At 33.1% G+C, this 18,708-nt stretch overlaps 1 protein-coding gene across 1 annotated transcript; it reads left to right on the top strand.

The window, feature by feature from the left end:
* Window positions 1-2,544: 2,544 nt before the first annotated feature.
* On the top strand, window positions 2,545-17,757 carry LOC127708302 (dermatopontin-like). Its single transcript, XM_052213152.1, has 5 exons — window positions 2,545-2,650; window positions 7,877-8,116; window positions 9,084-9,218; window positions 11,377-11,497; window positions 17,693-17,757. Exons 2-5 carry the CDS (start codon window positions 7,924-7,926, stop codon window positions 17,748-17,750), a joined length of 507 nt encoding a protein of 168 aa, XP_052069112.1. The 5' UTR covers window positions 2,545-2,650; window positions 7,877-7,923; the 3' UTR covers window positions 17,751-17,757.
* Window positions 17,758-18,708: the final 951 nt, after the last annotated feature.

Below are 18,708 nucleotides of genomic sequence, written 5' to 3'. Positions count from 1 at the left end.
GACTGTTATATGATACAAGACAATCAAACACTGAAGTATCAGGTTCGTTCGTTCTAAATTTTGTAGGATTTAATGTGGAATACATGATTGAATATGAAAAATTGACGTCATTGTACTACAGTACTCGATTAAAGCAATCATGTCACTGTCTACAGTGTCTAGCTCCGAAAGGTGGTATATGGTACATGAATAAATATGGTGCTTGAACTTAATTGATGGCAAAATGTAGGTCCGATGATGTCACTAAGTTACTCACTAATGGATATTGAAACACTATGATACTACCAAAGGATATCCAGATTGGGAAGTAAAACTGCTATACCAAATATTCATCTAGCTATAGTATAAATGTATCTTAACGCAAAAATTAGAATGAACACAGAGACACTGCCGGACTCTCATTTTCAATGAATGGTAAAATAGAGTGGATTCATTAGAACCATTTTAAGCGGATTTCTCATGGCGTAATCGTCAATTATTTTATCATAATCGAGTTTAATGTCTCTGTGATTCCGACTATATTCAATAGCAGATTACGATAGCTTTTTTTGTTGTTTTTTTTTTTTTTTTGGAAAAGGGGGGGGGGGGGGTACGCCCATTTCGCCCTTACCTGGACCCGCCCCTGCTCAATAACATATATGACACTCTAATTACGAGGCATTCCTTCATTGGAGGAAGATTCGTTTTACAGTTACAATGTTGACTCTTACCTGCCTACCGTGAATCTTTCTCCATGTGTCTGGATGATTTTTTATTCACAACCAATATTTATACTGTATATTGAAATGTCACAATACTCAATAACATGTCAAGTATGTATCAATACTCTGTTTAAAACGACAAATGAGTGGCAACACTCCAATTAAAATGACACTTTATAACCTGTTGCCATGACAGCTTTCGCATTAATTGTTATAAAAGATAATCACTCATTGACAAATCAATTCAATATTTTATTTAAGATAATGATAATGATTATTTCATTAAAGTGTCACACTTTTTAATTCTTATCTCTCAACAATATATATATATAGATATAAATTATAAAACAATAGAGTCATTCTGTACAGAATAATAAGAAACTATAAATAATAAAACAGAGTAGAAAATTCGTTTACTTCTATCATAAAACATATTTATTTGTACATTATTTACAGTATAAAACAAATGGAAATTTATATAAATCATTGGTCTGTTCAAAATAAGATAATAGGCTTTGCCACAGCTAAAAATCATAGTAATATCTGTGAATTTCTGCTTAGAATCAAAAGACAATCATAACATCACTAAAATTAGAATCTTTTGTTTCATAAAATGAATGTTTGCTGAAATCGTGATATAGTGGACACGATATAATAACATTGGCTTCATCTTCTAAGATATCTTAGAATGATGTTTTTAAAACAGAGAATAATGGACAAAAAGTGCAGAATAAATGACACTTAAAATAAAAAATTGAGAAAATAATTGGCAAAAAAAAAAAAGGAATAGAGAATAACGAACATGTGCTTACATATAAAGAGTTGAAAACTACAGAAAAAAATTATAAAAAAGAGAAAAATACTATTATTAGATTAAAACATTAAAAAATACAGAATAAAAGGAACCCCATTCAGACCCTCTGCAATTTGGAAAAAGAACTCCTTTAAGTACGTGTGACATCGGACTTTTACAATATGTTTTAGTAACGAGAATTACCACTGATCCAGATAATTACTAAACATTATTGACATAATAATATTACCCACTCATTCGTCACAACTCGGTCGATTCCGTAATTTATAAGTAGCGGATCCACCGAGGATTGCCGATTTATTGCCTACTGAGTTACAATGTACTATCAAAATTTTTGGTTATTTTACACAAATAGAGTACATAATACTTAGAAAATTATTTGCTTACATTAATTTTACGTATTATGTACATGTATAAAAGAAGTTTGTATGTATTATAGGGAAAACAGTAGCATTTATTCTGCCATATAGGCAACGATAAAAACATGTTCAAAATTTACCTCTTTTTATAATAATTAAAAACATTGACAAAACAGTTATGTGTGATATAAGTTCTTTATTTTTACGGTTTAAAAATTGATTTCAATTTTAATAGTATCATGACCAACTTCCAACGGAGCTTGTTAAATTTGAATTGACTAAGTGAAGAAATAGCTTGTTTGCAAATTTTGGTAAAAAAAATCAGCGTGGGATCAAAATGTATCGTATACCCTTAAATGTGTAAAAAAACTAAAACATTAATGAACAATGTTAATTGATGCATGAAAAATAATATGAAAATTGTATCTGTCTTCAGAGATATCCTCCCCAGTGAAACACTGTACTCGTCGTTTTCCCTTTTTTGAAGACGGTGTTTACTGCATGAAATATTTCTTGTGTTTATTATTGTTATTCATGTTTTTCTATGTTATACATGTATTTATATCATACTTCAGATGTCATATTCATTATCATATCACATTGACGCTTGACGAATACCAAATCAAAATCAAGCACACCTTTTTACCTGCATGCTTTCTTTTTACCACCAAAAATCCCTTCTTATACCTGTAAAATCTTTGCCGACCTGTATTCTGTATTCAGACGTTGAACTTGAAGCCCGTGGACAGGTTGTTGCATAAGCTACATATTTACAGGTTTGTTTGTTCTATATCTTACTTTAAACGTTCGATTCTAATATGTATATTTTCGTTAGAGCTAATTTCATAATGCATGTAGAGTAAGACTTTGGTGGGCTTGCTTGCTTTGTTTGAATATTGAACAATTGTAATTGGGATGACGTCCAATTAAATTCAAATGTAATATATACAGGTTTAAGGTTCATCATAACCTTTTTGCAAATATGGCCGGATTTATACTACAAATTTCACTTAGAGTACAGACAAACCTTTGCATCTAGAAAAGTTTTGGGGCATGACTGGGCCTAGATAAATAAAATTAAATGCATTTTAAGTTTCAGAATATTAAAAACTTAACTAGATTTTGCTATTCATTTGTTTTTTCGTGCCTGCAGAAGGTACCAAAATAAATTAAGTTTGGAAAAAGGTTTCAGAAGTTCCCCTCATATAATAAATATTGTGAATTGTATTGATTTAAATTGACAATAGATGGACAATAGACATCTGAAAACAATAGGTGATTTAAAATGTAACTGTGTGTACAGTATCAAATGAAACTCATGTGTTTTTTTCATTTTCCTATCTTCTAAATGCACATCGATACCTGTATCTTGGCAATGCACAATGTCAAATACATTGGATGTTGGATGTGTACTGATTGATAATTTAGTCTTGGATGCATGATTTTTTTTATTAGTTGTTAATGACTTTGAACTAGCTGTCAGTAACTGCGAGTACTCTCAGATCTGTACTTGCTTGTTTTTTGTTATCCGGATGTATAAGTACTTCGCCACTTCCACTCTGTTTTTGTTAGATGTATTTCTATTTGTATCCATCTGATGAGTCAAGCCTTTTTGAACTGAATTATATACTTCGTTCTTATGTTGTACGGTTACACCACTGTCCCAGGTAAGGGGAGAATTGGGATCCCGCTAACATGTTTAATCCCGCCACCGTTATGTATGTATGTGCCTGTCCAAAATCAGGAGCCTGTAATTCAGTGGTTGTCGTTTGTTGCTGTGTTGCATATTTGTTTTTCGTTCATTTTTTTGTACATCAAGTAGGCCGTTAGTTTTCTCGTTTTACATTTGTCATTTCGGTAGCTTTGAATGCGGTATGGGCTTTGCTCATTGTTGAAGGCCGTACGGTGACTGATAGTTGTTAATTTCGGTGTCATTTGGTCTCTTGTGAAGTTTCCTCATGGCAATCATACCACATTTTTTATACATCAAAATCCAGGTAATATCATATTACAGCATAAAATCTGGTCACATCCTGTAAGAAAACCGCAAAGAACACATAATATTCAAACAATCTTGATCAGGCAAATAAATACATTTTAAATTACAATGACTATGCTCATGTTGTTGGTACGAATTCCATTTTGCTATAGATTAATTTATAAAAAAAAATACGTAGACTGGTCAGTTCGATAAAAATAGTGATGTTTAGTTGAATTGATTACAATAGACTTGAAAATAAAGAAAAATAGGAAATGAAATTTAGATACCAAAAATTATAACACTGGATTATCCCATTTTTGCACGAAAACGTAACGTCCAACATTACATTTTATGTGCGAGAAATCGTGTCTTTCATATCGTATTTTTCTCCGATCATCCTAAAACTTCACAAAAGAATTGCTATTTTTATAGTTATTTGTCATGAGTGTTAAAGCAAAATCAATATAACTGAAACCGTAAACCAGAAAATGCCATGTTTGGAAACGGTCTGAAAAATGTCCAAGCATATGCAAGGTAAGTATATATATATGGAAGGGAAAATTCGCCATAATTACACAACTATTAAATTTGTAAAATGTAATTTCTTAATTTGTAAAGTGTAAATTTTTAATTTGTAACAAGCAATTTCTTTATTTGTAACATGTGCTTTTTCCACCAGTTACATGAATTTCTACATCCCAAAACGTGAATGAAACAAAGAAATTCATGTAACGATTGAAGAAAATACGTTAACAAATTAAGAAATTGCATTTACCAAGTAAGAAGTTACATTTCACAAATCAAGTATTGTGCTGCGTCGGATAGAAATCCACCTTATGCAAGTACACGTATACAAGCACATGTATAAGTTAGACTTTGATTGATTTTGGAACATTCAAATACGGAATAAAAGATGAATTTTGGTCTGTTTAGTAGGGTTCTTATAACAACTCAATTTTCAAACAGTAAGACTTTCCGTAGAGATTTTTTTTAACTCGAAAAATGTTGACAGTTGCATTGATATTCATTTGCATAAGGTCGATTTCTATCCGACGCAGCTCAAATGTAGAAATTCATGTAACGGATGGAAAAAATACATGTGACGAATTAAGAAATTGCATGTTTGGGGAGCAACCATTTAACTTCAAGGGGGGTTATGGTTTTTTTTCTGAGTCAGAAATTATCTTGCCCCCTCAAGATACTATCTCGTGAAAACGACAAAGCATCTTGAAGAACGAGATATTTATCTTGTGGCCAGGGATGATTCTACTATATAGACTAGGGCCGCTCAGCGGCCCTAAAATCAGCCGGCGGGCCAAAAAAAATATGTGAATTTAAATTCCCAATTCAGGAAAAATGAAAAAAAAAGATATTTCCAGAAATGTTTCCGTCACCGATTTAGGCAACTATAATTTTTCCTAATTTGTCGTCAAAGCATTTTAAAATCCAGATAAGAATGCTGTCAATGATCGCATTTTATTAAAAACGATTTAATTATGTCACCATGTGGTAAACGATTTAGCAGCCGGATTCAATTGATGAAAATGTTATGGGAGTATTTGATCTCGTATAAGCAGATCGCCCAGCAGTCAAAATAGGCTTCACTAAAGTAGACCTCGGCAGAGAGGAATATTTAAATTTTGATATAACACTGATGAATTTAATGAGCACCGATCTCGTGATGAAAACTTGTTTTGAAAACGATATTATTTTGTATTTTGTCAGGCTCTATTTCCTCAAAAGACAAAAGTTTGAGCGTTTTTTGAAAATACATGAGGATGATAGATCATTCATGAAATAGGATGTCAACATTTATATGGAACTTTTTCAAAATTGTGAAGATGATTCAAATAATATTTAAATACAATGGTTCAATGCTTTAATTTACTGTTTCTTAGGCTAACACCTAAAGTAATACTATGGCAACCTTCTACATATTAAACAGCAAGCAAAAATCACAAAAATATCATCAATTGTTTATAGTACTTTTGTACATTGCTATTCTGAATTCGACACTTGACCTGTTGTTGAAAAAAATACCCAATGGATGATTTTTTTCAGTGGTTTATGTAATTAGCTGTTATACACGTAAAAGGCCTATGTTACCATAGCTAAGATGCAAGCCTACAAAAGATAGTTCATCATGTGCAATGATCTTCATGTAACAACTTCCCTGGTCTCACTCAATCCAATAACTGTCAAGTGATCTGGTAATCATATATATCATAATCAATAGCCCGTCCAGGATTATTCAAAATGTTAAAAATTCTTACAGCTGTACAGGTGAAATTTAATATACATTTTCCGTTTTTACAGGAAAATAATGTTATTTCCTCTTAGATTTTATGAATAAATAAATGGGGAATGTGTCCATGGGACACAGATGATGCCCCCGCTTCCATATCATATAAAGTTAGAAAGGGACATATGTGTATATGTTTCATAAAATTTGGTTGAGGTAAAGTTAGAGAACGGTAACGAAAAATTCAACAATTTTTCCATTTGTAAAGGGCCATAACTCTAGAACAGTTAAAGTGACACCACCAAAATTTAAACTTGATCTGTGTTTTGTGGTAAAAAGCATTGTGTATAAGTTTCATAACATTTGGTTGAGGCAAACTACAAGTTAGAGAACGGAAACCAACTTTGGGACGTACGTACATATTTACGTACGTAAAGAGAGACAAGGGTAAAACTTAATGCCCCCTCCACTACGGCGGGGGCATAAAAATTCCCAATTTGATGGTCAAGGGACCCATTTGAAAACACCTGGAATCATCCCTGTGTGGAAACGACAAAACATCTTTAGGGAACGACATAGCAATTTGAAGGAACGACATAGTATCCTGAGGAAACAACATTTTTTTTTCTTTCATGGCCGCATTCTGCCACCGTAAATTCGCCTTTAACCTTTCCGTACAGATAAAATATATGATCCGCAAAGCAGCACACCATGTTTCTCCAATTGTCAGAGTTCACAGATTGCATAGTATCTGTAATGTTACCAAGTAAGGCTACGACTATATCACCATCTTGCTGAAAAAAAGCGTACAAACGACAACAATTCCGTAAAACATGTTACTTATTGCATCCAAAGGTTTTTCATAGAATAAAATTAAGTGTTGAACAACATCAGTGGAATGGCAACCGCATAAAGAGTACTGGTCGTCCTTTATTGCTATTGAGCACATTTTACCATGACCTATAATTTATCATTCTAATGCGGATAGACAGCGCGCAAGACGTATAAAAGTCTGTTATAACGACAAAGTTCTGGTCGACATTGAATAGATGATTTCCAAATAGTTTCCTGTCGGATTTCAAATGGTTGACACAATTTTGGACCATAGTTTTTTATCATGGATATATACAGATCATTCATGCAACTCTCGGGGTTCAGTATTTTTGTGATTTTACTTTTTTCTCAAGAAAGGAATTTTTTTTTTATTAAGTCGTATGTTATTGAACGCTTATCGGACTCTCCAAGCAACAGTTGACCGAGACGTAGATTAAACAATTGTTTATGAGTTGTATTGGATTTAGCTCTAAACAACCGTCCAAAAAACAATAATTTGAATTTATCGACGAGTGAGTATGAACCAGAGTCCGACAGTATTTGTACAAGAATCAATTGGGGACCGTTTGTCTAAACCTATTTTTAATCGTACAAAGTATCACTGTGTTTGCTCAAACAATCCAGTTTCAGAAAATGTTAACTGCCCCCAAAGCTAACACGAACACAATACGTTTCCAAACAATAGTGTTTGTAATTGAGCTCAGCCAATCTGATTAAGTCCTATACTATACAGAGAATTTAGATTATTTTCAGCTTTTAATTAGTCATTCCTTATAGTTAAATTCTAAATTTCATTTTTTAAGGAGTAAATCATGAAAAAAAACTTCTATGACATCACGGCCACATGACGAAATTATGTTTATAAGCTGATAGACGAAAACAAATTCAGCCAATCAGAAGACTGTGTTACATCCAAAATTAAATTGTACTATTATTTACTTTCAGTAAAAATCAGTGACTGACGATGCTGATGTTACCTATCATAATTATGTATGGTATGCACACTGAATCTTGTGGTCGGATGGACATGGGTCAACAAGTTTGTTGAGCCGGTCGATTTTTCGTGTCCAAATGGTCAAGCCCTATCTGTTATCCACAGTGAACATAACAACTATTTTGAAGATCGCAAATGGTCATTAGGATGTAGATCTACTGGTGGACAATACGATCATTGTTACTGTACTCGTAAATATTAAATAACATTTTAAATCGAAACCCGTTAATAAGCATATATATATTTGATATTATTCATCAAATATAATAAATGAATTAGGTGATCTTAAGTTTGGTTGGTGTCTCATTGATATCAATATTTCATTGCTGTTTGTCATCTTGTAATGTATAATGATAACAGCGGCAGCTTCTCTAGTGATTACGAGCGGCTTTTTTTGTCATTTATTCGATGACCAGTAAACATGCAACTTTTATCGTATCAATTTTAGATTATCTTATTTACATACAATGAATTTATTTCTGTAATATAGCAGTCAGTTACACAACTTTTATCGTATCAATTTTAGATTATCTTATTTACATACAATGAATTTATTTCTGTAATATTGCAGTCAGTTACACAACTTTTAGTCTTCTTGGCTTTATCTTGGCAGCCAGGTTTTATTGATGGAGGAAACCGAAGTGCTCGAAGACAACCATGGTCGGACATTTGGAAATCCTAGTCAATTAAAGCACATGACACGTACACTATTCACAACCTCGGTGTTTTGAAGCTATAGGTTTTCTAAAAGAACTGCTTAAACCACTCGACAAACAAAACCCACAACTCGAAAGAACAACTTTACAATTCCCCTTTTAAAGTGAATACTGAAGTAGTGAATACTGAAGTAACACCAGGGCGTCTGAATATGTAAACTATGCAATTGTTTACCTTTTGTACATTATGAATTGGATAGAGAGTTGTCTCATTAGCACTCGTGCCACATCTCATTTATATATGCAGTTAAAACACATTCTAGTTCTATGTTGTTTCGGTTAATAGATGCTAAACAGGGACGGATCCAGCCATTTTAAAAAAGGGGGTTCCAACTATATGTCCCCATTCAAATGCATTGATCGTCCAAAAAGGGGGGTTCCAGACTCGGAACCCTCCTGGATTCGCCACTGCTAAATATGTTATTTGTATTTTGTATATCAGCTTTTTATGTGAATGACTGGGATGACTTCTTCAACTTTCAATGCAGCCATTATGGATTTTTAACTGGTATAAAGAGCATCCATGACAACCACTTTGAGGACAGAAGGTTCAGGTTTAAATGTTGTGCAATTTCTGGTAAATAGTTTTATTGATGTTAAGCAATTGCTTCATTTCATCGGTACTGTTATGTTTAAAACGATGTATTTGATATTCAAAATTATAGTTTGTAAATTCGTATATATTTTTTTTTAATTTATAATAACAACTTCTCCTGTTACATGTAGCTTTAAACCTTTAGTTATTTGACTTTTGTAGTTTTGTTTGGAGTCTATTTTATTTTGATGCTCTTACATAGGTTTTATTGTCTTAAAAATTATAGACTTTGAGATTCCCTCGTGATCAAAATTCATACAGCTAAGAGGGTCTGGATAAGGTATTCTTTAATTGTTAAGGTAATTTTTCTCTATACTCTATTTTGTTTTTGCCCATTATTCTCTTCTTTATATTCTAGGATCCCATTTTGCTCAATTCCTTATATCTTAGCCCATTTTTCTTAAATTTTATTCCATTCTCTATTCTATAAACCCCATTTTGGACCCTCAGCTAAATAACTGAAAAAAGGTGAGTTTTGTACATATGATTTATTTGATCTAAAACAAATTGCCATTTTAGAATCTAATGCATTCTGGGTTATATTTTCAAAAGCGTTCACCCCAAAACGCTACTATTGGTTTAAAATATCCTATGGGCTTTGCTTATTGTTGAAAGCAGTACGAAGACATAAATACTGAGGCCACAGACCACAATTAAATTCATAGCCAGAAATTAGTAGTACTTTTGCTGATTAATATCCATAATATGTAAATGAGAATTGTACCACGTGATAATAGTTTGAACTGGACTGGCTTGATATCATTAAAATCTTTAAAACACGGATATTATAAGTTGCCCGTCACAGAGTCCTTGTTTATAATCACTCTGATATTTCCATAAGGGAGCTACCATTTGATTTTTATGTGGGGGGGGGGGGGGGGGGGGGTCTAGGATGAAAAATGTTGTCCTGCCTTTTTTTTTTGTAGTAATCTCTGTCCGGCCTTTTTATTTTTCACTCTATTCGGTCCTGCCTTTTTTTTTATTAGTTCATCCCCGCAACCTGTTTTCGTAATGACCTTGTTAGCCAATTTTCAACACGAAGTTTGCAAATTTGACGTTTCAGCCATTTTAGCCTGTATTTTATACTGCAATGTTAAAAGACTCTCGCTTCGATTTTTAAAATAGCTCAGGAACCTTGATTTTTGCAACGACAGTCATTATGTTTCGTTTAAATGGTGTATATTGTTGTGTATATTTATTTTCTGTCCCCGTAACCTGTCTATCACTTAAATTAAAGTTAAAACAGACATTTTTTTTTCAAATATTCCCTATCATTTCAGTATAATTTCCATGACCCGTATCCGATTTCTTTAGTATAATATTCAAATATGCAAAGAGGCGTTGATTTCTGGATATGTCCCCTATTAGTTCTTTATAACGTTTTGTTTCATTAAAAAAATCGCACCATGCATTTTTGTCAAATCTTTTGTGTGTGTAATGTATAGTACTAGTCCAAAAATATATCCAAAATTCAGAAAGATTGAACCAATCACTCTTACAAATTTAGCCAATACACATCCATACCCCTATGGACAAGTCAAGAGATGTTCCGAAAACTGTAAATATCACCTTTTTGCACCTTGCCTAATCACTCTTTCCACATCAAAATCAGTTAAAATACAACATCTAAAAGTTTATTTCACATCTCTTCTTTTATTTCCACCCCAAAAAAAACTAAGAAATGAGTGAGGAAGGGAAAGAAAAAAATTAAGAAAAAATATACACTCTAATTAAAAGGAACTATATTACACGAAAAGCGGGATCATTAATTGTGGTCTTGGGCCTATTGAGTTGTTAATTTCTGTGTCATTTGATTTCTCGTGAAGAGTGGTCTCATTGGCAATCATACCACATCTTCTTTTTTTTTTTATAAACAATAGAAATTGGACCAATGACGTAACGTTATTTTCTTTTTGGTAAATGAGATTACCTATAGTCTTTTAGATTCTGAAAAAGGCCAATAAGATTCAATTCCGAAACCAAATCTAAGTCACGATTGAAGTTTAAATAATTACATCCCTGACGACGCTTAATTAAAAGAATTTACAAAGCCTTGTCCAATCGCAAATATTTATTCTTGTTTGCGTATATCAAACTTTATTTACAAATAAGGAGCTTATTCTAAATGTATTTCATTTAGGAAAGGATCTTAGTCAATGTCAAACAACCTTCAGGAATAAATTTGACCAACCCAATACAGTGAATGTACCAACTGGTTCCGTTGTAAGAGGTGTTTCCAGTACACATTCCAACTACTACGAGTAAGTTTAGAAATTTCAATGAGTGTATCAAAAGTTTACGTTATTAAATGTATTACCTGTACACACAAATTCTATGAGTAAGTTTGAGTATTTCAATGAGTTTGTATCAAATTGTTCCTTTACTAGAGATGTCAATACACATAACGGTCACTATGTATAAGTTTAGATATTTCAATGAGTTTGTATCAAATTGTTCCTTTACTAGAGATTTTAATACACAAAACGGTCACTATGAGTAAGTTTAGATATTCCCAAGAGTATGTACCAAATTGTTCCTTTACTAGAGATGTCAATACACATAACGGTCACTATGAGTAAGTTTAGATATTCCCACGAGTATGTACCAAATTGTTCCTTTACTAGAGATGTCAATACACATAGCGATAACTATGAGTATGTTTAGATATTTCCACGAGTAAGTACCAAATTGTTCCTTTACTAGAGATGATGTCAGTGTACATAACGGTCATTATGAGTAAGTTTACTACAGATATTGTCAATACATAGAACAATTAACACTAATAAGAATCAATATTTCAATGAGTTGTAGGAAAGGGTTTCATCATAAGAGGGGTCCCAGTACACTGTCACACAACAACTGATATGCGCAAGTTTAAATATGTCGAAGAAAAATAACCATAGAATGGTGACAAAAGCACAATCATAACCAAAACTTGATATGCTCATGATAGACTTTAAATTATTTCAAATGTTTATTCAACTACTGAAGATTATCAAAATTGTTTTTTGTTATATTGGTATTTTTTTTTTTTTTTTTTATATTGATATAGTTCTGAAAAATTGTTTTCATTAAACAATCTCATCCGAATCCATATTTACACTTATTTTCCATACATCTGTTTCTGTTAGAAGTGGTTTCATTAGCAATCATACCATATATAGATAGTTATTATTAGAATAGTTATCAAAGGTACCAGGATTATAATTTAATACGCCAGACGCGCGTTTCGTCTACAGAAGACTCATCAGTGACGCTTAGATCAAAATAGTTATCAAGCCAAACAAGTACAAAGTTGATAAGATGTGGTATGACTGCTAATAAGAAAACATTCAGACAGAGACCAAATGTCGTAGAATAACAACTATAGATCATCGTACGGCAATTTAACAACAATGAACAAAACCCATACAAAAGCAAGCTATAAAATGCACCGACTATGGCGAAGTCAATTAAGTTAACTAATACTTGTCAATTAGAATTTATTGCTTAATTTACAAGTTTTCAAAGAGCGATTAAAAGTTCAAATAAATGTTTTTCACTGAGACACTGGCCGAGATCTGACGAATTCTGGTGTGATCGAATTGTCTTTTGAAGTCCATTGAGAGATCTTATATAGTCTAGTGGTCCATACAAACGGTCCATAGCTGTAGGCCGGTTACGTAGTAGTCTGGTTGTGGAGTAATACTAGTCTGTGGTTAATTGTCAAACTATGCAATTAACCCCTGACGGATACGCACTGATTTTTCGTCTGTAACATCTGAAATTTGCGACATGGAAGATAACATGTCTGTGAATAGGGGTTAAAATAAAAAATAATCAGAAACCTACTGATATTGGGGCTAACGAAACAAAATTGGTATCTAAGGAACATGTACAAAATTTAGTGAGGGCTTTAATAGGTATTATGTAGGTATCGATTGGCTTTATAGGTAGTAAGAAGGATGCAAATCATTTAAGAATTTCTAAAACTTATAAAATATGTAATAAAACTAGTATTTATTCTCATTTTACAGAATGGCAGACAATGAAGAAAGCTTTGCCCAGCTAGAATCCCTCTATTTGTGGAAATTATTACCTGATAATTTATGGTGGGACATATATGTAAAATTTAAGATCAATTTTTTCCGGGAAATACTAGACCGAAAGAGAAGGGAACCTCTATTTAAGGAATTCCACGCAATACAGAAGCTTATTAACCTGTCGGATCCAATTATAATCAACAATTATTGTGGTTTACCCACAAAATTCGCAGAAATAATTGGACGCCGGAAACAATTTGCCGAAATACATAATTTATCCTATCGGGAGCATCTTAGGAAGTGGACGGTGGAGAACTTCAAAGCCATTGGATGGTTAAAACGATCCAATCGCTTTGGGGTTTACCACCAAGAAGTGATTCTGAACAAAGCAAGGAAAATGCACCGGATACGCATTTTCGATCTGATCATTAAATTTGAGACTGTGAAGGAAAACAAACAAACATTTTATTCAGGACTATCATATGAATTCCAAAATTGATAAAGGCCAGATAAATAAAATATATTATGTTAATTTATATATGTATCATTATTTTTAGGAAGAACCAGTGATGAAGTGGTGGTGGTTCTCACTTGTTCTTTTTGGCTTAACCAGCCAATTCATTGTCAAAGAAAATGTCATGTTCCAGAAAATTAAGGAAATAGCAACTACAAGGTCAAATTGGCTCATTACTTTTGTCGTAGACTAAGATCCTTTTGAATTATTTCTTAATAAAATAGAACAAGACTTGGGCAAGGCTTTTCTCGCTACACAAAAAGTTCACACAATTTCTATGTTTTACACCCCAGAAAAAAAAACACATTTTGGTTACTATCTTAAGTCTACAAAGGGAGGTTGAAGGATTAAATCGGACTAAAGATTATTTACAATCACAATTCAATGATTACAAATCTTTATATTACGACGAAACGGCAAAGTTTAGAACTAAACGTAGCTTATTTCCTATTATAGGCAAAGCATTAAGTTTTTTATTTGGTACTGTATCAGACAGCGACCTGTCAAAAATTCGAAAGAAATATCAAAACTTTGGCACAAAATCAAGATGCAATTCGTCATATTGTTCAAGATGGGTTAACTATCTTAAACACTACACAAACACATGTTTCTGAAAATAGACACAAGGTTAATGAGTTGATTGAAAGTGTTGAAGAACTGGGAAATAGACTACAAACTTTTGCCACGGATATTTACAAGCTTATTTGCATATGGACATGATAATAGGTGAAATAAAGGACCTTCTGAATATAGCAGGGGATTATTTAAACCATTTGCAATTACAACTAAACATGTTGTCCTTGGGACACATGTCACCCAGTCTTATCTCACCCGGTAATTTACGAGTACTATTGACTGACATAAAACGACGACTACCGGCGACATTAAAAATACCTGGTGACGAAGTTAAAGATATTTGGAATTTTTAAAAATTTTTGACCTGTAGTACAGTTTTGGACGAAAACAAAATAATCATTATCATTACGTTACCATTACTAGATATAAGAGACACTTATGACATTTATAAGGTTCACAACTTACCTGTTCCTACTACGATAACTGATAAACAATCTGACTCGAGCAATATGGTTGCTCAGTATGAATTAGAAGCAGAAGTTATTGCTGCAAACCAAGAAAAAACTAAATATATGTTGCTAAATACCAATGAAATTGACAAGTGTTCCAATCCTTTAGTTAATTTTTGTGAAATTAAAAGTCCAGTTTATCCAGTTAATTTAAGTAAATTATGTATCATAGCCTTATTTGCCAATAAAGAAAATTGGAAAACAAGATGTAAAGTGAAAGTACGACCAAACACAATTTTGCCTATGGCAACTTATTTGACCGATAGTATGTGGGCAGTTACAACCATTAATGAATTTAGAATCACTATTAGATGTGATGACAATACAAACATGTTGACGGATCAGATAATTAATCCTCCTACCACTATAATTAATTTAAAGCGAACTTGTACCGCTACGAGTGATCATTTGACCTTATTACCTACTTATCAAATGGAAAGTACATTTTTAACAGAAAAAACGTTCGAAAGATTCTTAAATACCTTTCAAGTACTGAATACAAGTTTATGGGAACCCTTTCATGCTGCTTTGCCAAATTTTACAAAGCTTGAACTACCAAGAGAACTAAAGGCGGTTAAACAAATTCCTATGAACGCTTTGATTGAAAAACTTAGAAATTTAAGGGGAACTGAAAACGATTTTGAATTTCCAAATTGGGGAGTAGGTCTATCCCTGGGTTTGGGTGCGATATTCATTGGAATAGCTATATTTTTGTACTGTAAGTTTTTTAGAAACAAATCTTGGTTAGCCAAAAAGAAAGGTGTGAGTTCGGGTTCTAATGCCACGAACGATGGGTACCAAATGGTGACAACGCAAATGGTTGGGACAGAAGTACCCGATTCCAGAGAGAAGATTCCCTCTGCACCATTACTCAAAGACGATGCAAGACCGAAGACCGATGCGACCAGTCTCTGTAATAGTTATACACCGAGGGATAGGTGTGTCTGGATAAGAAACCCCGTCGGCCGGAGGCCGGAGGGGTTTCTTATCCAGACACGCCGTATCCCAAGGTGTATAACTAACTTACACCCCATTCTAAACCTTATATTTGTAAACATTTATCAAATGAAAAAAAAAAACGATAGCATATTTATTGATAATATCAAACAATGATTTATAAAAATATTTTTTTTTATTACATGAAACCCCACTAGTAACCTTTCTTTGGCTATCTTCATTCAAACTTTGACAAGTGAGTATATTTTACAAATGTCAAGCTGTTTTGCATATTCCCGTTAAATCCATGTGCTAATATGGATCAGCAGGTCAAGGTTGACTGTTTCGTGTATTCTTATTACAAACAAAAAATACATCATACTCCTGGTATACAGTTGTCAATATGGACGGGTATAAGACGGACGACATTTTGTGGAAAGCGTTGGATTTGGTATAAGAGACTAAAGACAAAGACAATATTATAACCGAAAGTACTTACCTGTATCAGTTTAATTAAGGTAATCATAACTGTATTTTATATCTTACGATTTTATCAAAAACGAAAGCCCCCTTCCCCTCTTCTCGAGAATAAACAAACATTCATATTCGAACATACTAAGGGATAGGTGTGTCTGCATTAAAAACCCGACTATCAGACACGCTCAACATACACTATTTAATATAGAGGAACTCCCTTTTTGGGGGCAATCAGGGGCTGATCCCGTGGGTTCCCAACTCAAGAGAAAAGGGGGGGTGAGGACCAACCATTCAAATGCATTGATATTTTAAATAAAAGTCGGGTCCAACCCGCGGAACCCCCAACCCCGGATCGGCCACTGGGTAACTGGGGGGGGGGGGGATCCGGGGGTTAGAATCCCCATTTTTTAAAAAGATCAATGCTTTAGAATAGAGACATATGACTGGGATAAAAAAAAATTACCTTCAAGCAAAAGAGTATTTAAAGGATTATTTTTGTATTCCATGTATAAGATGCTTATTGGAATATATATAGATGCTTATTGGAATATATATAGATGCTTATTGGAATATATATAGATGCTTATTGGAATATATATAGATGCTTATTGGAATTTCCTAAAATGTTTTTTTTTTTTTATATCATGGAACAATTTGTAGTGAACACTATTAGTAATTTCTTATGTTCATGCTATTTAAAAAATAATCAATTTCTATTGTTACGATAACAATGGACTTTGTTTGCGGGGTGTAGAAGCAGGGGTTTCCAGAAACCCCGCTCGTCACACCCTGTGGTCAAAATCCATTGTTGTTCATAACAATAGATCTATTCAATTTACACATGTTTCAGAAATAGAAACTATGAAGTATAACAATAGAACTGGGGTGTAATGAGAAATTAAAGATGTACCCAGAGCTAGATACGTCGACTACTTCGTAAAAGGACTGGATTGTAAACCATACAACGTAGACGACCGAATCCACTAGCAGAAGACGAACCGTGTAAATAATTTTAAAAGTGACCCTATGAACTGTGTAAATAGAATTGTATAAACATTTGCGTTCCTACCCAGTATTGAGGAACAACTTACTATGATGGTGATGGAAATAAAACATGAACTATGTATACCGAAATATTGAACTTATGATTCGAATGAACTATGTGTAAATATATCCAGCTATTGGACTTGATGAATGTGATGAACTTATTATATCATGATATTGGACTTATAGAACTTTATAAACTTTAGATATGTGGTGATGGTTACCGGAAACCTTACAATAAACTATTAGAATAACCTACAGGAAGAAAAATACCGTATTTTATTGAACTTTCGTTCTATTTTGGATGGAAGGCATTATACAAATGTATGAAATAATTCAAACAAGAAAAAAGTAAAAAAATGTTTAATTTTATTTCAGAGATCGACAATACAGTTGGAAAATATGCAAGTTGGTTAATCAAGTCAGGAGCCTGTAATTCAGTGGTGTCGTTTATGTTTATGTGTTACATATTTGTTATTCATTCATTTTTTGTACATAAATTATGCCGTTAGTTTTCTCGTTTGAATTGTTTTATATTGTCATTTCGGGGCCTTTTATAACTGACTGTGCGGTATGGGCTTTGCTCATTGTTGAAGGCCTTACGGTGACCTATAGTTGTTAATTTCTGTGTCATTTGGTCTCTTGTGGAGAGTTGTCTCATTGGCAATCATACTACATCTTTTTTATATTAACTCATCAGATGGATATAAACAGAAATACTACACAGAGTGGACGTGGCCGGTTACTTGTATATTCCAACAACAAAAAGACACCAAGTACAGATCTGAGAGTACTACTAGTAACTGCTAGACTAGCAGTTACTGACAGCTAGTTCAAAGCCACTGACAACTAATAAAATAGATTATGCATCTAAGACTAAATTATTAATCAGTACACATCCAACATCCAATTGATTTAGTGTAAAGACGTCAAAAACAGTCATAGAAAAACATGACCTTGTGCAATGCCAAGATACAGGTATCGACAGATTGTAGATCCATGAATGTGTACAATGTATATGTATATAACAATAATATTTAGTTTGCTTTTAATTTACTGCCAACAAAATCAATATTAATACCAATAAAATCAATATTCTATGATCTAATTACCGTGTTGAATTAGTAACCTTTTAGAATAAGTTCATTTAAAGGATTGATAAGTTTTCCGGGATAGTTTCTAGATTTCCGAGCACGGTAAACATCTCCGTAGGATGAAAAATTCTCTCCTGCATTTTTTATAGTTGTAAACTCTGTCCCATCACTTGACGTCAGTCGATCGTCGTCGTCGTCCGTTAACTTTTACAAAAATCTTCTCTGAAACTACTGGGCCAAATTTAACCAAACTTGGCCACAGTCATCATTAGTTCTGTATCCTTTGGGGACTTCTGTATG

This window comes from Mytilus californianus, unplaced genomic scaffold, assembly GCF_021869535.1.
Source record: "Mytilus californianus isolate M0D057914Y unplaced genomic scaffold, xbMytCali1.0.p SCAF_7, whole genome shotgun sequence".
In the NCBI taxonomy this organism is placed as follows: domain Eukaryota; kingdom Metazoa; phylum Mollusca; class Bivalvia; order Mytilida; family Mytilidae; genus Mytilus; species Mytilus californianus.
The sequence above is the reverse complement of the archived record's forward strand: the minus strand, read 5'-3'. Positions and strand labels throughout refer to the sequence as shown.

Coding starts and splice junctions, on each gene's coding strand:
- LOC127708302 (XM_052213152.1), top strand. CDS start 7,924: ATGGTATGCACACTGAATCTTGTGGTCGGATGGACATGGGTCAACAAG. Junction 8,117..9,083: donor CGATCATTGTTACTGTACTC/GTAAATATTAAA, acceptor TTTGTATATCAG/CTTTTTATGTGAATGACTGG. Junction 11,498..17,692: donor ACACATTCCAACTACTACGA/GTAAGTTTAGAA, acceptor ATTTTATTTCAG/AGATCGACAATACAGTTGGA.